This window comes from Danio rerio, chromosome 7 (assembly GCF_052040795.2).
Source record: "Danio rerio strain M-AB ecotype USA chromosome 7, GRCz13ab, whole genome shotgun sequence".
NCBI lineage: Eukaryota > Metazoa > Chordata > Actinopteri > Cypriniformes > Danionidae > Danio > Danio rerio.
Genome location: NC_141027.1, coordinates 26922630 through 26937240, shown reverse-complemented (window position 1 = coordinate 26937240; position 14611 = coordinate 26922630). Strand labels below are relative to the sequence as shown.

At 35.7% G+C, this 14611-nt stretch overlaps 1 protein-coding gene across 3 annotated transcripts in view; it reads right to left on the bottom strand.

Moving 5' to 3' along the window:
- Window positions 1-156: 156 nt before the first annotated feature.
- ext2 (exostosin glycosyltransferase 2) overlaps window positions 157-14611 on the bottom strand; it is a 43463-nt gene continuing 29008 nt past the window's right edge. For 2 of the 3 annotated variants that reach the window (XM_087259251.1, XM_087259250.1), the window contains exons 12-16: window positions 11972-12138; window positions 9382-9525; window positions 9113-9241; window positions 4312-4394; window positions 443-1402 (exon numbers count right to left, since the gene is read on the bottom strand). In XM_087259251.1, the coding sequence (XP_087115377.1) occupies window positions 1264-1402; window positions 4312-4394; window positions 9113-9241; window positions 9382-9525; window positions 11972-12138 (662 nt within the window). In that variant the 3' untranslated portion in view covers window positions 443-1263. Of the gene's footprint in view, window positions 1403-4311; window positions 4395-9112; window positions 9242-9381; window positions 9526-11971; window positions 12139-14611 lie in introns of all 3 variants that reach the window. The other variant, NM_001008400.3, reaches the window with a different exon arrangement.

Below are 14611 nucleotides of genomic sequence, written 5' to 3'. Positions count from 1 at the left end.
TCCCGAACCTAAATCACTCAAAAGAGCTCAGACATCTGCTTCTGGGCCCAGACAACAGAGGCAGCTGGGGAAAAAAAGAAGACAATTCATCCAAACTACGCTAAGTCAACATACCTTCGAGTTAGGGATGAGCATGAGAACTTCAACACTCGGAAGTGACATAGACACATGAAAACTTTATAATATCTCTCACCAATCAAATTCCAGTGTGCATATTTAATTCTATTACTTTTTTAGATTATAGAAAAGGATGATTGCTTGTATCACCCAGGAGAAGAGTCACTTGTTGAAACCAAACTAAGGATACTTTTAAGCAATAGAATCTTAGTAATAGTCTTAAAAATGCAATACTCACATTGTGAGATGCTGCAAACTAAGCAAAGGTATTAAAAAGTCAATTTAAAAAGTATTTAAACAATATACACATTCATACTTAGAATAATTTAGTGTTACACACTCACTGTTTATTACATATAATACATCTTACTATAAAAAAACAAACAAACAAAAAACAAATCAAAGGAGGAAACTGAGAAACCGAAATGAGACTAATAATCTTTGAAATCTTGCGGTATATAACCGTATCAGCTGTACAGCATATAATTCTGCAAATAGTGTATTTTAATATCTATTAATACGCAAATATGCTTTAACAAAGGAAAGACATAATAGCGAACATTTATATAAAATACTTTTTCTTTTCTCCAGCAACATTCAAAAAGTCAGCAACTGAATATAAAATGAAATGTCAAACTGATAGCACTCAAAGTGTAATATTAAAATCAGTGACTGTGCAAAACAATATCTCATGTACAAACTAATTCCGACATCCCAGATATTCAGTTCAAGTTATGCTACAATTTGTTCAGCATGATGCATATCTTTAAAATAAAAAAGTTAAATGTAAAATTACATTAATACATAGTCTCCACTGTTTACCAGTGGATTGTGATACACCTCAGAGTGTTCACTTTTCTCACACAGATACACAGGCGTCAGCCACAAGGAAGGTTTCGGCTTGTGACCAGTCCTCATAGAAATCATCCACTGCTTTGATGCGTCGCAACTGTTGTTTCAGCAACTGTCCTCAAGAGTGAAAACATAATAAGTTATACAGTGTGTGAGTTCCCATCACAAAACAGTGGAACAACACTCCTCCAGAGTCATTAGGTCAGATAAGGAACATAAAGAGAAATCCCGGAGTGCCCGTAGCCTGTCTGAGAGAAAAAAAATAAGTGGTGGGAAAGAGTCGCTGTGGTAGTGTCACAGACTGCCAATGTTGGGGAAACTTTTGAGTTTCTCTGGGAAGTCGTCTTTGTAGAGTACAGGATCAGCACGGTGCTCGACAACCTTCAGAGGCATGGTGCCGAACACAGAGGCGAACTTGTTTATGCACTCAGACCTGGAAGGAAAAAAGAAAGAGGCTGAGGAATAGGGCAATGTGGATAATCCTGCTGATGTCGGGAAATTTGCCTTCTGTTGAAAAAAAGAATTGATAACGAGACTTCTATACAGTCGCCTGAATCCTGAGACACAGTTGAAAGCAAAATTTTCCTTTTAGTTATTTAAAAAATATTTCCCCAAGCGCCGTTTAATGGCGTACAGACTTTGACACATTTTTAAACATAATTGTTTTAATAACTAATTTATTTTGTCTTTGCCATGATGCCAGTTCATAAGCAGTTCACAGTCAAATTTAAGACTTTTTAAGACCTTTTTAAGACCATAATAAAAGGAATTTCAAACTTATACAGGATTTTTTTTATGTTATACTATATCATAATAAGTTATTTCTAGGGCCAGACAGAATCTGCAGACATTTGCAGAATCTGCAGACATAAAAACTTCATATATGAAAAAAAAAAAAAACTTTTTAACTTTTAGTTAATGTTTACAACGCAAATCCAATTAGATCCAAATAATTGGTAAACAAAGCAAGCCTCTTATATAATATATCTACTAAAATACAGATATTCTTACTTTACAAACTGTATTGTAAAAAAATCATATGAACATTTTCATATTAGTCAATATTATTACTGAAATGAATATAAAAACTGAACAAATATAAATTTAAAGAAGTAAATACATAGATTCTATGATGGGCAAAAAAAACTACAGAAATGTGCAAAACTGTTGTGGTTTATTTCTTAGCCACATGTCTTAAATGTATTGTCAAAACAAGTAAACTCTAGTTTTCAACTTCTTTTAAAAAAAAACTACACTTTAAAAACCATAATAAACTACATGTAAGAACAACAGTCTGTCCAGGTCAGCATCCTCACCATATATAGACTATAAATACACTGAGAATTTTTTTAGCAAATATTATTGTAAGGACCATAATTGAACCGTATTGGTAATTAGAGATATAAAAAGAGTTTTGTTAAAAGTTTTGTTTTGATGAACTGTTGGTGATTGGATGTGTTGGTCCTATACAGTAGCTGTCACGACATCTATTTTTTGATGGGTGATATATTGCACCCAAATTAATTGCGATAAACAAAATTATTGGCACTTTATAACTTATATCACTAATAAAAAATAAAAAATAAATTTTTACAACATAATAGTGTGATGTGTTTAATGGCTGCATCTCTTTAGCTAAATAATGGTGCCTGTCTATAAGTGTGTGCAGTTTTGCGCTATCACATCTATATTTGCACTGGCAGGTAAATAAAACCATTATAGTTAACTGTCTGGAAGACCACTCTCCAGTACCAACTAAAGTTTTCTTTCCCATGTTAAAAAATGGTTGAGGTGTTTATGTTTTTGGTGTGATTTAAGATTAGCTGTGTTGCCCTTTTTCATTGCCACTGTTCTGAAACAAATTCAACATTTCAGCTCGCTCACATTAACGGGATCTCCTTTTTTCATTCAACTTAAAGCCAAATTGTTCCCACACCAGAGCTGAAGACTGTGGCTTTGAAACCAAGTACATCGCGACTTGTTTATCCTAACTGACTGTGGTTCCTAAAAATGAATCAGTGGGTTCGCGTCTTGCCTTCTTCACCTCCACTATCCGCTCTTTCTCTCTGTCTGTGTGTGTGTACGCAGCGTGCGTGGAGGAGATGCTGCATAAGCCCCGCCTTCCACAGAAAGCAGATGCAGTGTGTTTGACAAAAAAAAAAAAAAAAAAAAAACATAACTTTTTATATTATGCAACCTCATCATCATCTTAAATTTCTTAATATAAAATGTACAATATATATCACGCCTCCAAAATTAACCACACTCATCTTCATATATTGCTCAAGTCAATATATCGACTACCATGACAGGCCTAGTTTGCCCGAATGGGTAGTTTTACATGGGCATAAGAAAATTAAAACTTGTTTAAAAATGATTTAAGACCTACAAGACACAATTTCACTGAATTTAAGACTTTAAGGCCTAAAATTTCGATTTTGAAATTTAAGAATTTAAGACTCCGCAGACACCCTAATGATATTTTACAAGACACTAGCATTCAGCTTAAACGCTATTTTAATGCTTAACTATGTTAATAGGGCAATTTACTGGACAACAGTGATTCGGATTGCAGCCAATAAATATAACACCCTAAAAATGACATATTTTTAAAATAAAATTAAAAATTGCTTTATTTATAACCAACAGAAATAAGAATTTATCCAAAAGAAAAACACTTTTAAAAATTCTTGCTCTCTTAAACATTATCTGGGAAATTAAAAAATTTCACAGGAGGGCTAATAACTTTGCCTTCAATTGTACCCACAGAGTGTAAAACAAACCGTTTTTTGTTTTTAAAATACATCGCATTCCCAAGACTCTCTACTTATGACAGGAAACGTATTGAGAGAAGCATAACCAGAGGCAGGAAACCCTTCATCAATCTAAACAAGTGTGACCCTTGGAGAGGTTCAGGAGTCAGAGGAGCCTCTGATTGGCTGCTACCACTCCATATTCACTTCAAGGTCAAACATTCTCTCGCAGGCTCAAAAACAGAGTGGAAGAATGAAACCAATCATCAAGACTGATTATGCTTCAGCGGATGAGGAAACGGTTGTGATTTTCAAGGAGAATCAATTCAAGCCTTTCCAATACTTAGCCTGGTTCAAACTTGAACTGAAACAGAATGAATTAATGATATGTGGTCAATGCCTGACAGAGAGGAAAGTCACAGTTGTTTGAGAAGGAACAATTCTTAAGGTCCAGTGAATTTGAAAGTTTTGATCTAAGAGCACAGTAACGTATCTCCTGCGCTACAATAAGCCAATGCTGAAAAAAACCCACAATGTATTTCATATGCCAACAAAAGGAAATCCAAATATACTGTATGTTATACTGTACCTCTCCACCATGTGTGTCTGGTCCAAGGACAACCCATCAATTGCTGTGCACTCCGGGCATTTAAATTTCTTCCGAGGAGTAACCTATAAAAAAGTAAGAAAAACAAAATGTGATGAACACAAAACTTTAGCTGTTAGCTTTATTGTGAAGTTGCTGCATTTAAATTAATTGTCATACCACATCAAGCCTAATCTAAGAGCGAAAATTGATTTAGTTTTCAATTAATAAACATTTAACAAATAAGAACATTCTCATCCTTAAAACAGTCTAGTGGTTCAATCATGATGGGAATTCTTCTGTGCGCACAAAAAAACAAAAATAATGACTTGATGAACTGACAGGAGAGATCAGCATGACGGGTTTCAGGCCAATGAGGAACTCAGAGTTCGTGCATAGAGTCCATTCAACCGCTTCTTCTCTTCACTGTGCTCTGTATGTGTGTCGAGCAGCTGAGGTATACCCCAGATGCGCTCACACTTTGTCTTAAACAAAGGAAGCAGCATGTGGGCATCTGGATTATAGATCAGCACAAAGTGCTCTTGTTAATGCATACCCTGAACTGACTCTCAAGAGACAAAAAAATTACAAGTCATTAGTTTAGTTTTTTTTGTGGACATTAATAGCTTTATAACACTTAAGACACACACAAAAAATATTAATTGGTATCTTTTAAAATATTGTTTTGGTATCTTTATGAACATGTCAGTAGTTTGGAACAACATGATGCTAAGTTGTGCCAGAATTGTAATTTTTGAGTCATGGTACACAGTCTTCCTTCTAGTGGTATGCAGAGGAATCACTGAGTAAAAAAAATGTTTAAAACACAAAGCCTTCCACACATACAATCACACCAGTGTGATTAGAATGTTTTGTGAATCTTGTCATGAGCTGCTAAAATAAAACATGCTTCTCGCAATGGCTCGAGCTGAGACAGACAAAAAAATGTGTAGTGCTCATGAAAAAAAAAAAACATTATGAAAAAACGATATAACAAGGAGTGCACACAACTGGTCTGCATAAGAATGTAAAATAAAAATAGTAGGCCAGATACCTGCCAGAGAGGCGCTTTTGCAGATTAACTCTGTTGGCATTTCAGTTACTGCAAACTCAGGAATTTCCCTATTCTTTATCATTAGTAAGGTAATATGCATGCAATACCCATGCAGCTTTAACATATTTGAAGCTTTGAGGAAGAATTGTTAATGTTTAATCTGTATTTATACACATGTTTAAAGTGTCTGACAATAATAGATATTCTTATTAAGAATAAAACTGCCTGTTTTTTTAACTGTGCAGGAGCTGAATAATTAGGCCTACTGTATCATTAATATCTGGTACTTAGAGAAACAAATACTTTCTTTATATATGGTACTTGGTGTAAAAAAAAAAAATATGATCATTATATGATACATCATATATACACCATTAGAAATGTAAAATGGTAGATGCACATTTTACCACCACAGGATTTATCTCCCATTGTTTATGTTGACAATATTCCCATTCTTCTCTGCATTTCTCTTGAAATGGTTAAGGGCTTGACATGCAAAAGGTAGGTCTTCTGTTAGTTTGCTACTGTTTGACACTCTTGAACATGCAGTGGAAGTTTGTAGGTGTGTAATATATACACAAATGTAGATAAGCTGCATAGCAACTGCCTTATCAAGCATGAAAATGTCCATAAAAATCTCACTTGTAAAACACTACAGCTACAACTACATAAAATACTGAAATATAGAGACTGTAATGTATTAAACATGCTCATAACTACATTTTGCTTTTTAGAGTATTCATGTAAAATTCACTATTAATCTGCTATATAATGTCTTAATTACTGAACACACTCCTAAATAAAAATGACTATCAAAAATAAAGACATGGTTGACATTACAAAGCAGACTTCACAAAACTCAAACATGTGCCCGTAGCTCCCAATTTAAGGTTGAGAAATCACGACACAGTTCTCATATTAAAAAACAACAAAATCTGACAAAACATTGATAAATAAGGCTGTTTTAATAATGAGCTGGAACTGCAGTGATGGGCCTCTCTGAAGTGTGTGTGTGTGTGTGTTTGGGAGCTGAGTGGGAGGAGATGACTTGATGACAGGTCATATAAGTCAGATGTAATGAGAGAGCCGTCCATGCCCGTGGCCTAGCTAAATGACCGTATCTGCCTTGCTCATTAGACCAATGATGTACGACCCATCTGCCCCATCCCTCCTTCAACACACACACACACTTGACTGACACTCTCCACAGTGGGAGCACCAGGAGGTGTGTGTGATGTGGGGATGTGGAGGAGAGAGGGGAGAAGGTTCACAGCGTAACTGACGGCAGAATGAATGTGCCCCAGTGAGTTTATGAAAACAGAGCACACAGGAGAGAGGCAGACAGTGACACGCAGATAACAGAGGTTAAGGCCAGGCCTTTACAGGCCGAACAGCACCTGGACAGAGTCACTGTAGACCTAAGACTGTATAGGCTAGAGGGGGGAGAAGGGCGAAAGCTGATCAGAGACAGAGCACCAGGGCACGCTGTCAGGACGGCCACATTCTTTTAGGGAGCGCCCTCATTAATTTTATAGACAATGCTTTTTTTTCATTATTTTATACATTTTTATTGTGACCTGTTTGTCAGTATGTATGCTAAAATGGCAATGGTTTTAATAATCTGCTGTTTTAACACCAGATTAATGTGTTCCAGTGTTAATATTTCATGCTGGTGCTAGACTACAGGTGATTCAAAAAGCACTGTCCCAATAATAATAATAATAATAATAATAATAATAATAATAATAATAATAATAATATATTATACAAGAGTTGTGAACTTGTTCACCAAAATAAATGTGATTTGATTTGTTTATTGTAAAAAAAGAAAGGCATCAGAATCCAAAGGTTTGGGGCAAGCAACATCTGTTTTTAAAAGAAATAAACTTGCTGAACTTTTATTATATAGCACTTATTTAGTATATAGTACCACACTTTTAATGTATATAGTTGCTGAATTAAGGACATGTATATTAGGGTTGGGTGATGTCGACCAATTGGCATGGTTTGATATCTAAGGTGAAACATCGCAATGGAAGATAGCATCGTTGTCGTAGGTGGCAGTGAATTAATTATTTATGAATAATTAATTAATTCATAATAAATTAATTATTTGTAGCCTACAGATTCCACTACCTGACCCGCATGGTCTTTGTTTTACCCATAACCAAACCATGAATAAATAATAAGTTACACACAAATTACCATCTGTCAATCACTTTTTCCATGGGACTCTAGCATGAATAGGCAGAGTGATCTGTGTCATTATAATGGCGTCGACAAACCTGGTTGGTCAAAAAGGTGAACAACCAACAGGAACCAACTACAGTATCTGAGGTTTTGCTAAAATTACTAAGTACAAGCGTGAAAGCGAAACATTAAAGCAGTGCACTGACGCTGTGACACGTTACCTGATAGATTCAAAAGACCAAAGAGTCACTAGATAGAGACAAGATGAATTAAATATCATGTTTAACAACTATAGTGAAATGCAATCCAGTAGTACATCCTTGATAAACGTGCACTGCTCTCTTTGGTTTTGTGCTCAAAGCACCCGCTGACTGCTGGAGATCAGATGCTTGGATACGCTGCAGTGCATGACAGAGTGTGTGTGCGTTTGTGGTCACGTGATGTGCGTTCCCAGCAGTATAGTGTGGATGGAGGGCTTTTCAGAAATGCAAGGTGAAACGCCAGTGTGGATGTGGATCGTTTTCGTTCTAAAATGTCATTTAAAGAATAAGACATATTAGTGTAAACAGGGCCTAAGTGTGTATTTTTCACAAATGGGTTGATGCTGCGATGGGGAAGAACGAAGAATAGCCATGTTGGCTCAGCATCGTGATGTCTATCGCCCATCGGCGATAGCATTGTCTATCGACCCAACCTTAACGTACAGTATATACGACAAAAGATTTACATTTAAAATTTAGTAAATGCAGAACTTTGCTTCTGTTGAAACAATGAAAAAATAATGCTGATTTTACCAACATTTTAACAACAACTGTTTACAATATGATAAAATTAACTGTTTCTAGAAAACCAAGTCAGAAAGTCAGAACGATAAAGAGTCATGTGACACTAAAGACTGGACAATTGACTGCTGTAAATTTGACTGTCATCACTGCAATTAATAAAAAAAATTAAGTATATCAACATAGAAAAAAAGCGGTTTTACATAATACTTTTTTATTTTCTATATTTTTTATTCAGATTTTTGAATTTAAAAAAGCCTTAGCAACTATAAGACACATCTTTTAACTAAACTTGTCAAATTCAAACAAACCCCAAACTATTTAGTCATTTAGTAGACACTTTTGGGAAGCTATTGAATAGTAGTATATGTGTCAGTAACATTAAGAATTCAGTTTTTCATTTTTGTTTGATGTGAGTGGACTAAAGGAACAAGTTTGTGTAAGTAAACACAAAAAAGGCAGCAAGCAACATCTTGTCCTTAGATTCCATTTACATTTTACATTTAGTAATTTGGCTGACACTTTTGTCCAACGCGACCTACAATTGAGGAAAATCAGAACTGTTTGTGCTCAGAAAATTAACGCTAGCGTAAAGAAGGGGTAGTGTTTTTTGTATACTGAGAAATCTGTTTCTACAGGTGGTTTATCATACCCACTCACCTATGTGAATTACGTCATAAACGCACAATTTATTTATTTTTTAGATTCTCTGTAGACCCAAAATAAACGTGTGCTATCAGAACACAACTGATTGTATCATACTTTAAGTTTATGTTACCTTTATTGGTGCTTTTCCAGTGATGTTGGCCACAAGGAAGTTCATAGCAATATCCTCACAGTTCATGTGAGCATCCACCCAGTTCTTGATGTCTCCAGGCATTTTATAGGTGTAGAGATAGTTGAAATACTGGAGAAACAAAACATTAAACTAGTGATAAAATGTTTCTAGCAAAACATAACATCAGCAATTTAATATTTGAAATCTCAATGAGGATTTAAAATTGCAAATAAGACACAGACACAGAGGACGGGGAATTTATACTGTACCTTATGGTAGAAAGCAGCACCAGTCAAGACCATGGATACTTCATTAGTCCATTCAGATTCGTATTTCCATTTGCCCATTTCATGATCCCATAAATGGAGCCGACCAGGATATCCAACCAGCCTGTCAGGGAACTCACGCCATACCTACAAAAAGAGACACAGATCCTATTTAAGACAAAACATAAAAGCATCACAAATGCTAGAACCATAAAGAATTTTCAATTAAAGTCAACTCAAATAAAACTGCTTTCAAAGAATGCTAAACCTTGCATATCAAGGGTTAAATCAATAAAGTTTAGGTCTAATGGTTTGTTAATCCCAAAAATGACAGGCAGGCCTAACAGGACGTGATGAAGGAATTCTCGAATGTCATTCCCGAGTGGCATAAGCAGCTTGTGTTTTAGCCAGGCAGCCATGACTAAAGCTGTCTTCCATTTCATACAATTATCCATAAATTACGCTTCATTCTCTCAATAGTGTATAAATGCCTGCAGGTGAGTTGAAGGCAAGCCTATAGCCATGGACAGCATTGCTTGTCCTGTGGTCCTTCACATATTAAAAAAACCTCAACTATAAATATGGAGACATCAACTGTAAGGAATGCTTTGTGATGCCGAACGCAGACCATAGTTGAGTTCCGAAATCCTGCACTGCATGTGTAAGCTCAACATGAAGTAGGACTGATTCCAAAAAAGGTACTGGGATACTTCTGATGCATCATCTTATGCACAGGGAAGAGAATTAACTCCAGAATAATGCCTATTCAGTGAATGTGGCAAAAAAAAAAAACTACTTCAGTAGAATATATTGCACCATCAAGATATAAGTTGGTCATCCAGAGCATCCTACATTACCATGTAAAAAGAATGAGAAATTTAGTAGGAATGTCTTTCTTTAAAACAAAGTAAGTTTGCTAATGTTTTTTGCTGTCTACTAAATTTCAGAGCATTTTTAGCCTTGTAATTTGTTCGCTTTGTTCATACACAAACCAAATTGAAATGCATTTATTTCCCCCAAATAGCATGATAACTAATCATAATTCACAAACTACTTTTGCTCTGTTAGAATTAGAGCTTTCAAAGTGATGGGGTCAGTAAAATCTTTTTTTTTCTCTTACGCTTAGCAGTCAAGTTGTGAAACATTATTTCAATTTAAAACAATTCCTTTTTGTTTTACTATATTTACATTTAAATTTATTCCTGTAAAGCTGATTTTTCACTTTCAGTTTTCAATAACTACATTTTCACGCAGCCTCATAATGCTATTAAAATGAGATTTTGCAATCAAACTTTCCTTCATGTACACACAATACACAGATCAAACAAATGAATTATATGAAGGTACGCCAAAAAGAAAGAATACAGCTCAATGCTGCCTAGACACGTAATGTAATGTTGTGCTGTCAACATCGCACTCAGTAACTTTAACTTTGTATTAAAAAACGTATAAAGAGCACCTGCAGATCAGCCAATAAAGTTTTGTAGATATCGCCACTGTAGGACTTTATGTTGTTTGTCTTATTTCCATCCATACTCCAAGCAATGATAAATTTCTTCAACATTAATCAATTTTAATAAATTTTCTAGTCTAGCCTTAATAACTGGCAAATAACTGAGAAAACAGCAATATTAAAGGCTGCATTTTTATGATGTCATCATGTAGACTTCTCAAGTATTTTACACCATTAAAAAAACTAAAATACAAGACACTAAGGTATTTTCATACAAAATATTAACCAATTTTCATAAACCCTATCAAATACAAATTTCTAGTTTATATTTAAAATAGGTATTTGAAATAAATGTATCATAAATACTGCCCATCCCTGTATATATACAGTATATATAGGCGACGCAGTGGGCGCAGTAGGTAGTGCTGTCGCCTCATAGCAAGAAGGCCACTGGTTCAAGCTCAGACGGCGTTTCTGTGTGGAGTTTGCATGTTCAACCTGCGTTCACGTGGGTTTCCTCCGGGTGCTCTGGTGTGTGTGGATGCTTCCCAGAGATGGGTTGCGGCTGGAAGGGCATACACAGCGTAAAAATGTGCTGGATAAGTTGGCGGTTCATTCCGCTGTGGGGACCCAGGATTAATAAAGGGACTAAACCGACAAGAAAATCAATTTTTATATATATATATATATATATATATATATATATATATATATATATATATATATATATATATATATATATATATATATATATATATATATATATATATATATATGCATGTATAAAACCCATGACATGTGCACATGTAAATGTAATTCTTACTGTGGATCTTTCATAAATCAATCTAATGAGTCAATTTGATGCTCAAAAACAATTTTCTGAAACCTTTTTAATGGGCTGATTAATGTTTTTTTGGGGAAAAAACTAATACTCTTTGATGAATAGACCAGTGTTTATTTGAAGTCATTTTTGGAGCAATTTAATGCATCCTCAGCAGAAAATAAAAGTATTAACTGCTTTCAAAAAGTGTTGTGTTATATTAGATTACAACTGATTTGCGATCTAATGGGACTTAAAGACTTATTGTACTAACTTACTTGAAGCAAATTGTCATAGCAAGTAGTATACGGTTTCACTACCTCATATCCAAACTGTAGCTCATCTGAGGTTAACATGATGATGTCATCGTCAATGGCCAGGACAGCTTCTGTCTCGATCTCATCAAACGGAAAGAAGCGATTGCTGAGCTTGTTTTCTTTGGTGCGGACCACTTTAAGAGGCACTGCGACTTTGGGCCACAGCGACTCTGTAACAGAGAGAAGGAGAGAAAGAAAACAGTGAGCTAATAATAATACACTGTCGGTTTCAGAGGAGATGAAAAACTATGAGAGATGGCAGCAACTGTGGAAAAGAGAGCGTGGGTGGATAAATCTAAACACATCACTTGAGTAAAAGCACATATGAATCTGACCACACTAGCATTCTTCTCAGGGCAGAAGATACAACGCTCTTTATTTTCACTTGTGTAAGAGCTTGGGAGGAGTTCAGAGCACGCAGAAGACAGATGGCACGCACAGCGTCACCTAATAAAACTGAGGAGAGAGAGAGTCTAGTGGAGCTCAAACACAGAGACCCTAAGACTGAGAGTCAGCTATGATACCTCTACCCCAAAGCTGGGGTGTAGACCCTGGAAATCTCCAGAGATATGGAATGAGCTCATCTCTATCAGGCCAAAGCAGTACAGCCCACAGTGCTCGTCCACAAGATCACACAACAAACTATGATGGGAGAAGAAATGAAAAGTATTTCCTAACTGCCGGAAAATCTCCCCAGTCCCAGACAAAGGCTGAAAGAAGAGCCAGCCCTTCACATGCAAGGAAACTGATACTGTCACCACATCCAAGCCTGGCACAGTCCATTCAACTAAGATGAAAACAAACACAGACAAGTTGGGCTACAAAATCATGCAAGACTGCAACAACCAACCCTTACCAGCGAAATCCAGAGTGGCACAATGCGCAATCTTAGATGTTCACACATCATAAATCTGCACCATAAGAAAATGCAGGAATCTTGACTGCGCCAAAGCAACTTGTGTGAATGCTTTTTAATGGGCTGTAATCACTTCCTTGCCCTGTACTAAAAATTTACATGGGCTGACTTTATGTTTGAGCATTTTTTAAAGAGCTTTAGCAAAGTATATCCCTGGTGACACCACAAAATAAAAGCCCTCCATTTGAGAATCTCTCTAAGCACAATCCTATTGTTAGAGTTGGCCAGCACCTCATTAAAATGACAAACAGGCAAGACTTGGGCCAATAAGGCTGCTGAAAATAAACAAACATAATCAGCGATTGGAAAAGGGTGTGGAGGAAATCCATCCTCATCAGGGCCTGAGCCCCAGGTTGACCCGTGAACAGACCTTATTAATTCTAATAGGTCACAAAGCTCGAGCCTGGCTTCAGCGACGCCTCTAATCAAAGGCAACAGCAAACCATTAGTGTACTTCAAAGAATTTCCCTTCATAATGGTATTACTCAAATCTATGGAGAGGATACGTTCATTTCCCCATTGCTCTTTTCTTTTCCCTAGCGACTTCATAAACATACGCATAGCTAATCGCCTTGTTAGGCAGTATCATTAGAGTCAGAGCCACAATAAATAACTACTAATATCAGCTTATTTTGACACGTCTAATGGGCCATAAATTTGACCAAAGTTGTTAGAAAGGGAGACTGTTATGGAAACGATCCTTTCAGTTTGACAAAAAAGTTTAAGGGTGGACGTCTGGTGAAAACAGGCCATATATCAATATGAATTCAAATACACTACATTCGTCTAGTCTGGAATAATCAGACTTCAACAGCTCATAAGAAGTCAACGAGAACTTTTTTTGGTCGTCTATATGCCAGTGGATGTACCGAATGTTTGGGTTCTCACTCCATATCGGAAGATAAACCAGAGAGGTTTGGCCCGAGACCAAGGCACATCATGCTTTCAATTCTCCGACCTCAAGAGGAACATGATTTGGCTACTCACTAGCTTATCATTCATCTGTTCCATATCAGTGGTTTCATGTCTTTTGTGAGAGCTGCACAACTGCATTTCATCCTGGTGTCACATTTTCATTGTTTAATAACAGAGGCTGTCAGAACAACATTGCAGACATACTCATTTTCAAATTAAATAATTTCTTAAATAACTGGAATACATTGTAAAATACAAATCTAAATCATTTTAATGTTGATTAGCTTCATGATCTGTTAATACCTCATCTTATATCGCTGATAGTTCATTTTTAAACTGTTTTTATATCTAGAATATGAATAATTCAATACACACTAAAATGAATCATTTTAAATACTAAAACTAATTTAAAACGCATCATATTATAAAATACATTATGAAAATCTATTTACATTTAGTCACACATTATTTTGATGGTCTGCTTGTTACATTGCATATACATGCCAACTAATTATCATTAAATTATAAGTAGACTGTTAGGTTGAGGTTAGGGTTAGTGTAAGTTGACATGTACTTGAATAGTTTCTTATAGTCAGTTAAATGTCTGTTGAAGGAGCAGTATAAACAGATATTAAGCAGACAGTCTACTAATACTCAAATGGACCACAAAATAAAGTGTTACCCAATACATTTTTTATATTTATATTTAATTGTGTAAAGTTTAGTGTTCCATGAGCATGACAAAACAATGTGTCACGCATATTTACTTCATAGCTTCCTGAAGTACTTGCTTAAACACACCAGTGATTAGT